This window comes from Lutra lutra, chromosome 5 (assembly GCF_902655055.1).
Source record: "Lutra lutra chromosome 5, mLutLut1.2, whole genome shotgun sequence".
NCBI classification, from domain to species: Eukaryota; Metazoa; Chordata; class Mammalia; order Carnivora; family Mustelidae; genus Lutra; species Lutra lutra.
In genome coordinates this window covers 70,867,049-70,883,085 of record NC_062282.1, presented here as the reverse complement: position 1 = coordinate 70,883,085, position 16,037 = coordinate 70,867,049, and the positions used below count along the sequence as shown (strand labels likewise).

General features: G+C 36.0%; 1 protein-coding gene across 7 annotated transcripts in view; it reads left to right on the top strand.

The window, feature by feature from the left end:
* The window catches only part of RAPGEF6 (Rap guanine nucleotide exchange factor 6), a 192,975-nt gene that overhangs the window by 129,317 nt on the left and 47,621 nt on the right, over nt 1–16,037 (top strand). For all 7 annotated transcript variants that reach the window (XM_047729928.1, XM_047729923.1, XM_047729924.1 and 4 more), the window contains 2 exons: nt 6,267–6,507; nt 13,694–13,851. In XM_047729928.1, coding sequence (XP_047585884.1) covers nt 6,267–6,507; nt 13,694–13,851 — 399 coding nt within the window. The remainder of the gene's footprint in view (nt 1–6,266; nt 6,508–13,693; nt 13,852–16,037) is intronic.

Sequence of the window (16,037 nt, the reverse complement as noted above, 5' to 3'; positions counted from 1 at the left end):
AACTTTGAGGTGGATGTGGGCTGTTGTTAAGCAAACTCAGAAGGACCTCAAGATTTGGCTCTGGCTCTAGCCCTAGACTTCAGGTGCCTAGCAAAAGAATAAAAAAAATCCTTTTTTAAGGATTTAAGCAGTGACCTCTTATTTGTAAAATTTACAATTTTTCAAGTACAGTCAAAGACTGTGAGGCTCTCTTAGAAGTCAGTGTAATCTACAACCAACAGAAACAGAACCAGAAGAGCTCCAGAATATCAAATACATACTATGATGTACCTATCTTATATCTGTGAAGATAAAAATCAAATTAAAGGTTACATTTGCAGGTGAGATGGGATAAACACATGCCACCCTTTATTTCCCACTAAGCTCAACAATAAAACCTGGCCAGAATCGTGATCACCCATTGAAGAACTTGGAAACTTTGAAGTCTCACTACCAGCAGTGGATTAATCTTTTTTTTTTTTTTTTTCTCCAGCATCCCCTGAGCTGGCAAGCTGAAACCTGGATGTGTGCAAACTAATAAAGGTTCAGGAAAAAGCTAATTTGAGGAGTGAGAAAGGGAATTCCCACTTTTTTTTTTCTCCTTTCTGTCAGGCCTCAGCTCCAAATAATCCAGTAGCCTTGACCGCAGCCTTCAACATAAGGCTACTCGAAACAGAATTCTGAGGGTGGAGCTGTGGCTCCAAGAAGGCAAGGCCAGCTTCATTGTTTTCCCACACTCTCACTGTCCTTCTCTTACTTGACCCCTAAAGTGCTAGAGTGGGCAGTTTATTAGTTTATATCTAGAGGACTGAAAAGGTTAAACTAAGGATAGTAGGTTAACTGAGATGGAGGAGACAACCCCATAAAGTTGTTTATGAGATCCTGGGCTCAGTGCGTGCGTGCGTGTGTGTGTGTGTGTGTGTGTGTGTGTGTGTGTGTGTGTGTGTGTGTTCGTACTTAGCATACCAAAGACTTGGAAGTAGACCTCTTCCCAGGTCCCGGACTGACTGGTGGCACAAAGCACTCCAGAGCTTTTAAAACTGAACATGGGAACCATAGCCCACAGAAGGCTAAACAAAGATACAGCAACATTTTCCATAACTTATAAACAGGACTCAGAGCAATTTTAAATATAAAAAGGATCTTTTAGTACAAATCTCTTTATTTTGTTTGGGCTTTGCGGAACTTTTGATTTTGTGCATTGATGTCTCATCACTTTAGAAATTTTGTGGCTATTATGACTTGAGATACTGCCTTTGCTACTTTGTCTCCTTTCCATGTGAGATCATTTCCATATGTGATAAAAGATCTCTGTCCCATGCATCACTTAGAGTCTGTTCTGTTCTTTCCATTTTTTCTCATACTTGTGCTTTAGTTTGGATATTTTCTAATGACCTGTGTTTAAGCAAAGTTTGCCTGTTTTCTTACGTATCCAGTCTGCTGTTGAACACATGCAGTGAGCTTAATTTTAGATAATTTTTTAGTTCTAGAATTCCCATTTGAATCTCTTTTATAAATTCTAGTTCTCTATTGCACATGTTTACATCTATTTTATCTCTTCCCTGTATTTTCTTATTATATTTCTTATTATTTCTTATTATAAAACTCTTGTGTCTTAATTCCAAAATTTGGGTTTTTATTCTCCACATACCACCCCTCCCTCGGTGGTTATCATTGTGTCTTATTTTGTGTGTTTTACAAATGTTTTCTTTGTATGCTATACTTAGTATATAACAAGTAGGGAAATTAATATTTTTTTCATGGAAAGGGTTTGCCATTTCCTCTGGTTAAGCATATAAGGTGAGGGCTGGGTAAGGTTGGGTTACAAAATTACTTAAAATGTATCCAGGTTTCAAACTGAGAGTGAGATTTGTCTTGTGCTTGTTGCAGGTCCCTTCTCTTAATGGAAAATTTTGTCTCTGAGCATGGAGAGATTGTGGGAAATTGTACTCTGCTTTTGTTAGCCTTGTCCTTGTACCCTCACCCCCAATCTCTAGCTGAGGCATGGCTTTTGGTTCAGAGTGTGGTGGCTTTCTTTTTTTTTTTTTTTTTTTTTTAAAGTTCAACCCTTCGGAGGTTTTGAGATTTGCTCTTGAACCTCCCTCCCCAAGCAGATAAACACATCATGTGTTTGTTGCACATCCATCCCTGTTGTATGACTTTGTCTCCTAAGTACCATAAAACTGTATGAAATTTCCAACCAGTCCCCAGCCTTCTGCCTTGTCTTACAAGTAGATATGTCCCATGGAGGAAGGCAGCACTGCTTTGGGTCTCTTTGTATTCCAGTTTTTATGCCAGTGCTTGAAGCTGTTAAAAATTATTTTTCCTCTAGTAGAGTCCCTCTACCTCATTGCCATTTCATGTTTAGAGGAGAAAACGGCAGGCAGTCTCAATTTACCATCTTTGTGCCGTGGAATTTTAGCTCATCTGTTCCTCTTAGCTTTCACAGCTTTCTAACATCTTTGAAAATCACACCACTCAGATAATTAATTATTAGCATTTTCATTTTTTTAAAAAGTCATACATGTGTATGTTTTAAAAATTAAAAAATTAAAGAAAGTATACAGATGGACCCCACTGTGTACAGTATTCTGGAACTTTGCACATGAGTTGGTACAGATTTATTTCTTGTGAGATTATTGAATAGGAATCTATTGACGTACTATTGTAATCTGTAATGTGTTGAGCTAATGTCATATTGATGGGTATTTTCAGTTATTGCCAGTTTTTGCTGTTTATAGTGTTGAAATAAAAATCCTTTGTACTTTTATGCTTATGTAGATATACCTGTAAGATAAATTTCTCATAGTGGAATTAATTTTGACAATACTGCACTTGGACTTTCCAAAAGTTTATCCCAATCTGCATACACTTCTATTTAAGAATGCCTCTGCTGTGGGTTTGATCAACTTTATAGTTATTAATGCACATCATTTAATTATGAGGGAAGATGAACACTTCTTTTACATATTACCATTTCTTTTTCAAAGTCTTTTCATTTTCCATGTTTATATTGAGTTTCTTATTTTTCATTGATTTGTTTGAATGTGTTACTAAAAAAAAGGACAGTATCTTTTTAGTCTTAAAGGTTGCAGATATTTCCCCAAGTGGTCCTTTTGACTTTGCTTGTGATGTGTTGCGGGTGTGTGTGTGTGTGTGTGTGTGTGTGTGTGTGTGTGTGAATATACATACATATAGGTAGGGACTGAGGAATTTTTCATCTTTATGTAATCAAATTTATGATTCTCAGGCACCTTCATTTCTGATTCATATGTTCAACATTGTTCTTTATTGGCATTGTAATTACATTTACTCACCTATTAATTTTTATCCGGATCTTTAATTTTTAAAATTCACTATTTTTCTCTTCATCTGCAAATTAAAATCTTTACAGTTTTATTTATAACTGTATACACAAGTCCAGTGAGGATATAAACTTCTTCATACACTCTTAAGTTGCCTTATGTACACATCACAGGCAGGAATATCTACAGTCCATTTAAAGATTTCCTGTGGCTTTTCACAGAAAATTCAGACACCTCACCATAGCATTTTTAGGCCCCTTATCTACCTTGTTCCCCAGTCATCTTAATTTTCCTTAAGTTTCCTTTTGTGACAGGAACTTGGAACTTGGGATTTCCTCTACCTAGTGTCATTCTGTTTTCCTTTCTCACCTTACTGAACTTTTCTTACACAGTGACTTAATTAGGGAGGATTTTTCCTTTCCTGTTGTCTTAATCCCTTGGCTTATGTTTTTTCTGTACCATGTATCTTAGACTTACTGTTCTACAATGGGGAATCTGCAAGCATTTGGTATAGTGCCTGACAAGTGTTCTTAGGTCAGTAAAAAAAAAATTTTTTTTTTGCATGAGTACATATTGATTTTAGCTCAAAAAGGCATTTTTGCCTTTACCGCATGCTTAAAGCATAATTTTCAAAGGAAACTAAAAGGAATTTATTGCTTTTTTTTTTTTTTTTTTTTTTAAGATTTTTATTTATTTGACAGAGGTAACAAATAGGCAGAGAGGCAGGCCAGGGGGGGGTGTGTGGAGAGCAGGCTCCCTGTGGAGCAGAGAGCCCAACGTGGGGCTCGATCCCAGGACCCTGGGATCATGACCAGAGCCGAAGGCAGAGGCTTTAACCCACTGAGCCACCCAGGCGCCCCAATTTATTGCTTTTTAATCAAGCAAAATATCTTGAGAAGGTGACTCCTAAAGATTCCCCATTATTTTGAAGGCAGAAAATATGCTTTTCATAAACTTCGAATATGCTTTGGTAATACATCATCCTGGTTGAAACTTTCAAGAGTGGTCCACTTCTACAACTGAATGCCAAGCTATTTTATGTTGTAATGCATCAATTTTTTAAGTCTTTGTCTTTCATAATCTTACTTGTAACTCTTTTGATGTTGAAGGAAACTGTTCACTCACCCCCAAAACAACAAAAAAGTTCACAGTTTTCTGTTTTCAGTGGGCACATTTATACTATTTACAGTTTTTCTTTTATAAAGGTACTAAGTAGTACTACTCAAAGCTATACCTTCTGAAGACCTGCATATTCTAGAATATGTAGCTTCATTTTGCTTTGATTCAGACCCTCCCAGACACCATGAGTTTTTAGGAAGGTTACCTTCTATGTTAGCTTTTATCTTTTTAGTTTTTTTTCCCCCCTCTAGTAGTTGATCTGTCTTATTTCAGAAAGCATATTTAAAACAACAAAAAGGGGCACCTGGGTGGCTCAGTGGGTTAAAGCCTCTGCCTTCAGCTCAGGTCATGATCTCAGGGTCCTGGGATCTAGCCCTGCATCGCGCTCTCTGCTCATCAGGGAGCCTGCTTCCTCCTCTCTCTCTGCCTGCTTGTGATCTCTGTCAAATAAATAAATAAAATCTTTAAAAAATAAAAAAATTTAAAAAAACAAAAAGATTTCTATGACGTTAGTTAATGAAACATAGGTAATATAGGTTATCCTAACTGGAAAAGGCGACACTAATTACTAATTATACTGGTTATTAGAAGTACCTAGTATGGGGGCACCTGGGTGGCTCATTGAGTTGAGCCTCTGCTTTCGGCTCAGGTCATGATCTCAGGGTCCTGGGATTGAGCCCTGCCTCGGTCTCTCTGCTCGGCAGAGAGCCTGCTTCTCCCCCTCTCTCTGACTGCCGCTCTGCCTACTTGTGATCTCTATCAAATAAATAAATAAAATCTTTAAAAAAAGAAAAAAGAAGTACTTAGTATGTAGTTACTAAATCCATAGTCTTACACAGATTAGTCTTTTTTTCACCCGATCCCAAGGAGGTATAGCCCTTCTCACAAGGTGAAAAATCTGATCTAGGCTAAGAGATTGTGAGACAGGCAATTCTTCCAGTGTGCTTTCACTTTCCTTAAGAATGAAATAACTCATCAGACTTCGCTTTAATAGGAAGTTACCTAAGAATGATTGGTTGTTTACTTCACACCACTGTAGTGAATGTTTCTTAGCTGAATAACAAGTGACAGAATTGTCAGAAATGTCGTCTTGAGGAAATTGTCATTTATTTTTACATTTGGTATTTATTTCTCGTGAAAACAGGTCCAGCCAAACTTTCTTTTTTTTTTAATTGGCTAAATTTTACAGAACTGAGCCTGACTGCAGTACTTGTATCTCATCTCAGGTGATATAGATTATGATAAGAAATAACATGTAAATAATAAAGTCTAAATACTTGTTTCTATAAAATCTGAGTTGATTAGCAGTTATATCGCTTATTGTTATTATATAGCAATTATTACTAAATAGGAAGCCCTGTACTTTCAAACATGCTACCTGCCCACTTCCATTCCATTCTTGCCAGTAACTTTCTTTTACTACTTTGGGAAAATATCAGAAGTATGATTAGTTATAAAAACTGAAGAGAGGGGTGCCTCGCTGGCTCACTTGGTAGAGCGTACAACTCTTGATCTCAGGGTCATGAGTTTGAACCCCAAGCTGGACATGAAGCCTACTTTAAAAAAAATTGGAATATATTCTTGGGGGTACCTGGGTGACTCATTTGGTAGAGCATGTGACTCTTGATCTCAGGGTCATGGGTTTGAACACCAAGTTGGGTATAGAAATTACTTAAAATCTTAAAAAACTGAAGAGATAAGTGGATATGGCTGATGAAGGGTGGGTAGAAATTTCATAATGTTTAATGAATGAGACTTAAAGGCCAAGTAATAGAAAGTGATTGTTTATCTTTCAAATTTGTTGTTCCTATAAAATCTTGCTAATGAGAAGAAAAGAAATGACAATTTTTTTTATTTCCACAGTGTTCAAAGAGTTACTTAGTAGGACTGAACAAGAAAAATCTGGTATTCCTCATATTCCTAAAATTGCTGAAAAAAAAAGTAATCGCCATTCAATCCAGGATGTACCAGGAGATATTGAACACACATCACAGGAGAAAGGAAATAAGAAAATAAAAGCAAACACTGTTTCAGGTGGAAGAAACAAAATCAGGAAAATTTTGGATAAAACACGGTTTAGTATCTTACCTCCAAAACTGTTTAGGTAGGTAATGCTAATCTCTGTCATGGTAGGCCTTTTCCTATTGACTGTAAAATTTTATTGGGAGATTTAGGGAATTTGAGGTCAGTTTTGGTTTTTATACAACCAATGCATCATAAAATCTGTAAGTAACCTATAAATAAGAAATTCTCAGTATTTTTCCATTGCTTCTGTGATGTTATCACTGCTAGATTATATGTTCTTCCAGTAGCTGTTTTGAATTTTAGGAAGGACTGCCAGTTTTATCTTATGAAATCTTTTCTTGTGTATTTTTGGTCTAATTTCAGTCCTTTGATCTATAAATTTGGACATATTGGGAATACATTTGCTGATACTGGTTTTTGTCTTCTAAGTCATCTTTCTCTTATTGCACTATTTTTTCCTTCCTGAATTCTAAATGACCTTCTTAATCAAATCTGTTTCTATTTCTAAATTGAGATGTCACCAAAACAGAATGAAACTTTGAGACTTTAAATGTAAATTGAGGTATGTAAAATACTTAGAAAATCAGTTCACTAAAGTGTCACGACTGGGAAAGAGTCTAGCATATATTATGTCTATTTATTACTTCTTAAAGCAATCACAAGTTCTAATCAAGCTCAATACTTAGCACATAGTGGTCACTCAATATCTGTTGAATAAGACAGTGAATGAAAAAAAGAAAGAATATTTAAGCAAAATATACTCAAAGAAAATACTTATTTGGCTCATGATAGTGCCTAGAACTATGCCCATTGATAATTTTATAGAGCTGAAAAGAGGTAGTTGCAACCTCTAAGGAATTCATACTACAAACCCTTGATTTTCCCACACACTTATCATACACTAGGCACACTGTCCAAATAATAGAACTGTACAAAGATAGAGCAAGTTTCTTGTTCTCCAAGAGTTGATGATCTAACTAGGGAAGCAGACATTACAGAGTGAAAAATGTTTCAATACATTAAAAGGCAGGAACAAGCTTGGTAGGTTAGTTAGAGTGTATCAGTGTGTGTACATCTAGGGATAAAGCAGGAGAGTTAGGTAAGTGCTGTGTTATGAAGGACTTTGAATATTATGCTAAAGATATGGACTTCATTGTGTCATAGGAGGAGGGAGCCATAGAAGCTCTGTTCGTCGTATTTGGTGGTTTGGGGTTGAAAGTGCAGCACAGCGTAGCAGTAACAGCAAGGACACTAATTAGGGGGCAACTTAGAAATAGGTAAATGTCAACTCTCAATTTTTTTAGAGTTCAGGATCTCAAAGATTGCCTGATCAGAAAATGCTCTTCTTTTTGAGTTCTTATTTCCAGTCAGGGAACACATTTGTTCTTCATTTAATTGGGGGCTCACAGAGAATTGACACATCCTGAGCTCTGTTCTTAATGTCACTGATTTCTACAAAGTCTATTTATTACTCATTGTTTCTTAGTGACTGCTCTCCTTGAGGCAAGTACTTTATAAAAATGATAACTTTAATATAGCTGAAGTTCTTTTAATACTGAGCATACCGTAGTGTGACAGCAGGACAGCGAACACTGTAAGAAAAATCTTATTCTCATATATGAGAATTATGGAGATATAAGTGGGGCTAGCTCACAGTGTAAAGATGGCAGGCAGTTTTGGATGAGCAGAAGTCTGCAGGAAGGCAATGAGTAAAAGGGGATGAATGGAGGACCAGAAACCAGAGAAGAGTTCTCAAAGGAAGTTCTCAGGAGGTAATGCCCTGAGTTCTGTTGCTGGAAACCTGGGTGGATTTGGTGTGGAATACATACATCTCCTTTAACAGGTTTTCATTTTGAACAGTGGCATTGTGACGTATGTTCTCTAGAATGAGAGAACAATGATTGTAACTGACTTTAGCTTTTTAGTGTTAGATTCCAACCAGCTATATTCATGTGTCACACAGCTAACTCATCTCCATAGTATGTCCTTCAGGGATGGGAATTGGTTTTATGGTTGGATTCTCTTTGGTTACAGTGGAAGGTGTGGAAATTAATGTAGCCAGGAACAGTCATTTGAGTATTTTCAAGCATGATTTCTTTATATTGGTACCCCCTATAATGAAAGATCTAATAGAAATAGATAACTTAGAAGGAAATACTTTTTCATTTAGTGATGTATGGAGTTTTTTTGTGCCAGTAGGAGACTGTTGTTGGCTATGAATGCAAACATTAATACTGTACTTCAGAAGTTAATATTAAACTATCACTTCTAAACATGTTTCAGAGTAGTAAAATGCTAATAATTTCAGCCATATAAATGAAAAAAGAAAAAGCCAGTTTATTTTAGTAGAAATAATAAAGGTTTTCTTTGCTGGAGCCTGTTTTACAAAAAGAACTGATTTGTCAAACTGGTTGCTTAGCATTTTTGAGAATGAATGTGTGTCCTATTTCTTGGCACTTTCAGGTAACTTTTAATAGATAAACAAAAGATCACTAAAACTTCAATGGGAAAATAAGCAGAGAACATGAATCATGTGTGCTGCATCATTAGTAATCAAGGATATTCAATTTATTTTGAGAACAGGGAACCATTTGTTTCATCACAAATTGACAAGAGAATAGTCAGGGCCAGGAATTGATACAGATAAATGGCTCAGACTGCTGTTGAAATATGAAATTATGCAACTTTCCATAAAGCCTTTGGATATTTTTTCTTGAGGGTTTCAAAAATGTTCATACCTTTTAGTCAGTAATTCCATTTCTAATAATTAGGTGAAGAGTTTAATACAGATGCTCTTAGTAGTATTGTCTGTAATTAAACAAAAAAGGAAGTACCCTAGATAGATGTCCAGCTAGAAGGGCTTGGTTAAATAGATTGTGCTATATTCTGTAAAAGTAACTAGAAGGAAAAATGTTGATTGTGATTTTTTTTTCTAGGGTGTGGTGTTATATATAATTTTCTCTACCTTGCTTGTTCACTGTATTTTTAAAATTTTCTCCTTTAAATATTTTTTAAGTGGGAAAAAAAAAAATTCAATGAATTTAATTCCACAATCCTGAGCATCTCCTGTGTGTCAGGCTCTTTGGAAGGGCACTTAGTCTCTGCCCATTGCAGCATTCATCTCTAAGAGTTATCAGAGAAATACTGGAAGAAAGAGTAATCTACATCTGTCACATAGGCAAAAGAATATGAAAGGAAGGAAAGAGGGAGCAAATAGTTGAGATAAGAATAGATAATTCCCCGTATCCCTAACCATTACATGATTTTAAAATGAAAGAATTATTCTGAAAATTACAACTGGAAAAAATTTACTCATTTTCAATAACCTCTGTGAAAGGACATAGCAATGGGTATTTATTGACTTGAGAATATTTTATGATTTAGGAAATCTGATGTCCTGTTTTTTTTTTTAATCACTTAGCTTTTAGGTTTTTTTCTTTTAATTACAAATTGCGTAGTAAGAGCTTCATATTATTCTTTGTAGTAGTCCCAGAAGTAGACTGTCTTGTTTGCTTATCAGAAATTATTTTTTCTCACCATCTTTTTGTCAGCATACTTTGTTTGCTTTTAATATTGGAATTATTTTTCATTTGCATATTGATATTTACATAGCCTCTTTAGTTTCATAATATGAAACTAAAATACAGTTTTATTCTAAGTAAATTTAGTGTTGGGGAATTATTGAGGAATTTTTCAAAACTATCTTGTTTCTGTTACTGCATCATCTCAGGAGACTGTTTTGGTAAGAAATGACATAATTACTTGCAAATGGGCTTTATCAATTCAGCTTCCAAAAAAGCATGAATATTTTGCTAATTAGATACTGTTTCATTCATGTCATGGCATGAGTTGTACATAACATTAGAATAATTTTCATTTATACATGCTCACACCTTAATTACCATGAATTTGTAACCAGCTTTACATTATTGTATCTGTATGGTGTACTGTCTTTGCTTATTAAAAAAGCAGAGGTAAGGTTAAATAATATCAGTAAGAGAGATGAGGACTTCTGGTGTTTCATGCACTTAGTCTCCATAGTGAATTACTTCTTACTGCAACTAATAGAGCCAGTTCCCTTTAATAGAAAATTAAAACTTTTTAACATTGTTAAACTTGCTTCTACTGTGATTATTAATAGGACCAGCTAACTTTTTAAGTTTGCTCCTTTGGATTCAGTTACTTGGACCTCTGTGTTAAAAAATAAGCAGATTTGTTTTCAAAAGTCAGTTAAATTAGAAAGCCTATTATATTTAAAAATATTTATTTTCCATATAATTTAAGTTGTTGCAAATTACTTCAAAGCTATAAGTACAGCTTCTGTGGAAGCCACCTTGCTTTTGTTCTCATACCTAAACTTAAAACATTTAGCTCCGATCTTTAGCAACACACACCAAATTATAAGGAACCAATTTAACATAAGCACTAATTTCCTTTCAGATATTATATTTCCTTAGCCTTAGTTCTGTCAGATGAGACTGCCTTCTCTCCCATGTAAACACTTCCTGTTTCTCTAGTGTTTGTTATATCCATGCTGCCTTCTCTGTTTTTTAGTACAAATGCTTAAAATCCTTTCTAGGTTTGTACTGTTCTAATTTTAGTAAAAGTACTTTACTACTTCTTAAAAATTGGAATTGTATTTTCCTCTGTGCCAAAATATTCACCTACATAACCTAATTTAATCCTTAAGGCAGCCCTGGGGGAGAAGTAGTCACATTTTTAGATGAGGAAACCAAAGGTCCAGAATCAGAAAGAAATTTCCTTGAGGTCACATAGCTAATAACCCAAGTTTACTTGCATAGCTGGCTCTTAAAACACTTACTTTTGCTCCTTTCCATGTCTTCATGCTTTTCCCTGACTCCTGTGCAGTCTTGTTTGTCCTAGCTCTCTCTTCCTTCTGTGGCTGTTAGCAGTCCTTTAGCGATTTATTTAACTGTCCTCCGCTCTTCATCTGGCATAGTTCCCTAATCTGCCTAAGTCCTATTTTCTACTCCTAACTATTCTGGATGTATCCCCTACCACTCATTTAATCCATTCCATGGTAACAGGTAAGTGTTCTTTGATACCTCTGTTTGTGTGGCAGGTACTGGGTAGAATACTACATTGAATAAAACATAGATGAGAATTAATGTTAACCTAAAGGATTGATTTAACCTTTAGAAAAAAATGGTATTTTGCTCATTATTCTAATGGAAATCTTTTTCATTGCTGTCCTGTGTTTGTATAGGACTGTTTCATTAATCCTTTGTTTTGTAGGACTTTCTGGGGTATGTATGTAAAGTTTAAATGACAGAATTAGGTTTCTTTTAATTTTTTTCTCTTAGATGGATTAGAGCTGCCTGTGTAACACCTTTAAAGTATTTTTCTTGTTAAGTATAACTTAAGTATAACAAATGTCATTAAAAGCAGCAATTCAAAACCATAAATCTTTTCAAAGGTGCACAGGGTTATTATAAGGTCATTTGATAGTAATGTAGTTATTATCTATAATGAATGAAATGCTGGGGTGTGGAGTCAGGGTGGCATTGCTAGGCCTTATATTGACTTCCCAAGTGAGGAAGATACTCTCTCTCCACTTTGCTGGTCTTCAGGCCGAGAGTTCTCTGGAGCTTGAGAAGGTACAGGTGCACTGTGGCAGGCCTTGCCCATTCTGTGCTTCCTCAGAGGCCTAGAAAACAGGCCTAGGAGGTTGCTATATCCTCTGGAGCCCGGCAGGAATATTGGATTCTAGGTCCCAAAGCCAGGGGGCGCTAACTTCTCAACCTTTAAACTATCTTATTTTTAAGATTTTATTTATTTATTTGAGAGAGAGAGAATGAGACAGAGTACAAGAAGTGGGAGAGACAGAAGGAGAAGCAGATTTCCTGCTGAGCTGAGAGCTGGATGTGGGTCTTGATCCTGGGACTTCAGGATCATGACCTGAAGTGAAGGCAGTTGCTTAACCAACTGAGCCACCTGGGTGGCTTTAAAATACTTTATAAAGTATTTGGGGGCACCTAGGTGATTCAGTGGGTTAAATCCTCTGCCTTGGGCTCAGGTCATGATCCTGAAGTCCTGGGATCAAGCCCCAAGTCGGGCTCTCTGCTCAGCAGGGAGCCTGCTTCCCTTCCTCTCTCTCTGCCTGCTGCTCTGCCTACTTGTGATCTCTGTCTGTCAAATGAATAAATAAAATCTTTTAAAAAATAAAAATAAAAAAAAATAAAATACCTTATAAAGTATTTTATTTTTTTTTAAAGATTTTATTTATTTATTTGACAGAGAGAAATCACAAGTAGGCAGAGAGGCAGGCAGAGAGAGAGGAGGAAGCAGGCTCCCTGCTGAGCAGAAAGCCCGATGTGGGGCTTGAACCCAGGACCTGGGATCATGACCTGAGCGGAAGGCAGCGGCTTAACCCACTGAGCCACCCAGGCGCCCCCCTTATAAAGTATTTTAAAAGAGGGGTGTTTTATTTGCTTAAATATGGCCATTTAATTGATATTTCTGAAACCTTTGAAGGGAATTAACTTTAAATGACTTGCTTTCTGCTGTGGTTGTGATGCTCTCATCTAAGGAATAGCCAAAAAATTAGACTTGAGATAGGAGATATCACACAAGAAATCATATGTCCTTAGAATAAATTTAAAAGACTATAAAACTCCTTTTCTTCTGTTTTGATTTCTGGTCCTCTTTTTTCGTCTTTCTACTTGTCACATGTACCCAGTGTTCACTGTTCTTCTGTGTTCCATCTTCCTGTTATCTTTTCCACATTATCGCTGGTTTGGGCAGTTCTTAGGTTGTTCATATGTTTAAAGACTCTCTTATTTTGTCACTTGGACCTGGTCCCTTTGTTTTCTACAACCTGCTGGGTTTTTTGGTTTAAATTTAGACCCAGCTTTGTGCTTTGCTTAGAAGATCACCAACCTATTATTTGGGAGTACAAACTTTGCTGTGGTGTGGTTATACGTTGTTGGATATATTAGTGTCCACCAAAACTGGATGATCTTAAAAGCTCCCCAAACATTCAGGTTTAATTTCTCTACCAAAACCAGTAGAAACTCAGCATGACTGTTTCTTTATGATGTAAAACTACTTAGATGTGTAAGTTAAATTTTTAGTGTAAGTAAATTTTGAGTCTTCATTAATATAGTTATCCCATTTTTTAATTGCTGTAATATATAATATTTTAAGTCACCACTTCGAATTGGTCTTATGCCTCAGTGTGTACAGAGAAAAGAAACGTTTACCATTAAGAATTCTCAAATACTTTATGTGCCATTATTTTGAAGTGACGGAGGCCTGAGCCAATCACAAGACGACAGCATTGTGGGAACAAGACACTGCAGGCACAGTCTGGCTATAATGCCTATTCCTGGAACACTCTCATCTAGCAGCCCTGATCTCCTGCAGCCGACCACCAGCATGTTGGATTTTTCTAATCCTTCAGGTAATTTTTAGTTGTGATTTCATATAGCCTTATTGGTGCCAAAGGGACAAACTAGGTGGTTGTGCCTTGTGTATCAAATGGTAGATTTGCTTAAATCTGTCTTCTCTTAAGGTTATGACTTACTGCAAAAATCTAAAGAGAACATTGTGTCTTTCTGCATAAGCCAGAATGGTGTTTGTTCCAATATGAAATAGAAGTACATAGAAAAGAGATTACATTTAGGTGTCTTTTGGTAACCCTTAGAGCAGTGGGATGAAAGAAGGGATGCTGCTTCTCAGTCAGGAAGCAGGTTGTCCAGGATGTGAAAGAGAATAAGGGAATTTATTGTAGTTTTGGTGGTCTCACTTAACTTCCTCTGTGACATACTGAAATGTGTTAGTAATTTTTTGTAAACATTGATTTTTTTTCCCGCAGCATCTGAAGCTAAAGCTGTTTTATTGTCATGTATTGTTAATTAAATATACTAAGGCATCTTTTCATTTGTGTTCATATTGGGGTTTAAACATCATGTGGGACATTAAGTTAATTTTTCTGCGTCTCTTCATGCCCAGTGGCAGAAATTGTCACTTAACAGTATAATATAAAATTTCATTACTAAGAAGAAAAACTTTGAGAATTATTTGCATATCTGTCACTTGAAAGGATTTGACTTTCATTTCAAATGAAATGTAAAATGGTATGTAAAAGACACATACAACTAAAACTGAAATGTGTAATTTGGTCCAAGGAGAGGAGATAAAAAAGGTAGCTCTACAAAGATTGATGACATTGTGATTCGGCTTCAGTTTTCATGCTGAAGCTCCTAATAGCTTTTGTCAAAAGGGAGGAAACTCAATTACATGAATCTCAGTATTCGAAAGGAAAGAATGTAAGTGTAATAGTAAAGTTTATGTTTCATTTTAGCAACTTGAATAAAAATTGGACATAACATAAAAATACAGTTCAATGAAATTCATTCTGTACATTTTTTTTAATTTCGATTACCTCTTAATTGTTAGCAAGGACTAACCCCAATTATCTGTCTTTGACACATCTTTCTCTCTATATGACTACCAATGTTCTTTCTAGAACAAAGATTTTAATGAGCCATTACTTTGCTTTAGGAATTTCTAGTGATTTTTGTATTAGTTGAGGTTTAGTCATAAGATAGAAACCTCTCCAGATACTTATTCAGAATTTAGTAAAAGGGATTGTTGTCAAGGTATAAAGTTAACTATTTACCTACAATGGTAAAGAAGCAAGCACTAAGGTATCACAAAGGTAGGAAGCGCAAACTGGATTTTTCCTCTGGTACGTGAAAGAAGGGCCACCATAGGGTGAAGTACAGGAAGAAAAAGCCCACAAGAAGAAACATAAAGCAGCAAGTCTTTTCTTTCTTTAACCCAACACTTGTTTTTGGTGCTGGTTTTTGGCATAACCTAAAAGGTGTCCAGTTAGCAAAGAAGAATATGGTTTGCAGAGTCTCAGCCCCGGATTTGTAACGTTACGACAATAACATAATAATTGTTAATGTCCAGTTTTCACAGCATGATTGTAAACCCCTTTCTAGCCTGCTGTTCTGCCATTCTCTCCACTCTCACCACCTGTCTTTCCTGAGTGGGACATGGACCTTCATAACTGTGATTTCTTTTCCTGTGCTTTTTGCCACCTTTGGTGTTCTCTCCCTGCATATCCTGTGAACTTTTTCTTGTTCTGTGATACTGAGTTCAAATGTTATCTTATGTGGGAAGGCAGTCCCTCCTTTCCTAGAAATCTTTAGCACATTTTCATTGTCTGTCTTATATTGCTTTCCAGTAGGAGCATGGGAATTTATTTTCATGTCTGTGTGTGTGTCCTGCAGCAGTATGTTCACAAATGAAATATTTTTACACTACCAAAACACAAACTAAGCATGCATACTTTCATAAGATGGTATGTTATAAAATAAATGATGTTCCTGGCTGCCTTTTTGTCAGTGGCATATCTAGAAATGGGGGTAAGGAAATAAGGGATGGTTGTAGGGAAAGGACAGTAGTCATTTGGGGATTTGGCTGGGGCAACAAAGGGAAGAAGTTGGAATTTATGAAAATTTAGAAACTTTAGGCTCCATTGCACTGAAATTCAAATTTCTGAGGAGGAAGTGCTAGTCAACTCAACTGATTGCATAGTTCACTCATTGAAAACTTTAGAGGCTCTTATGACTTCTA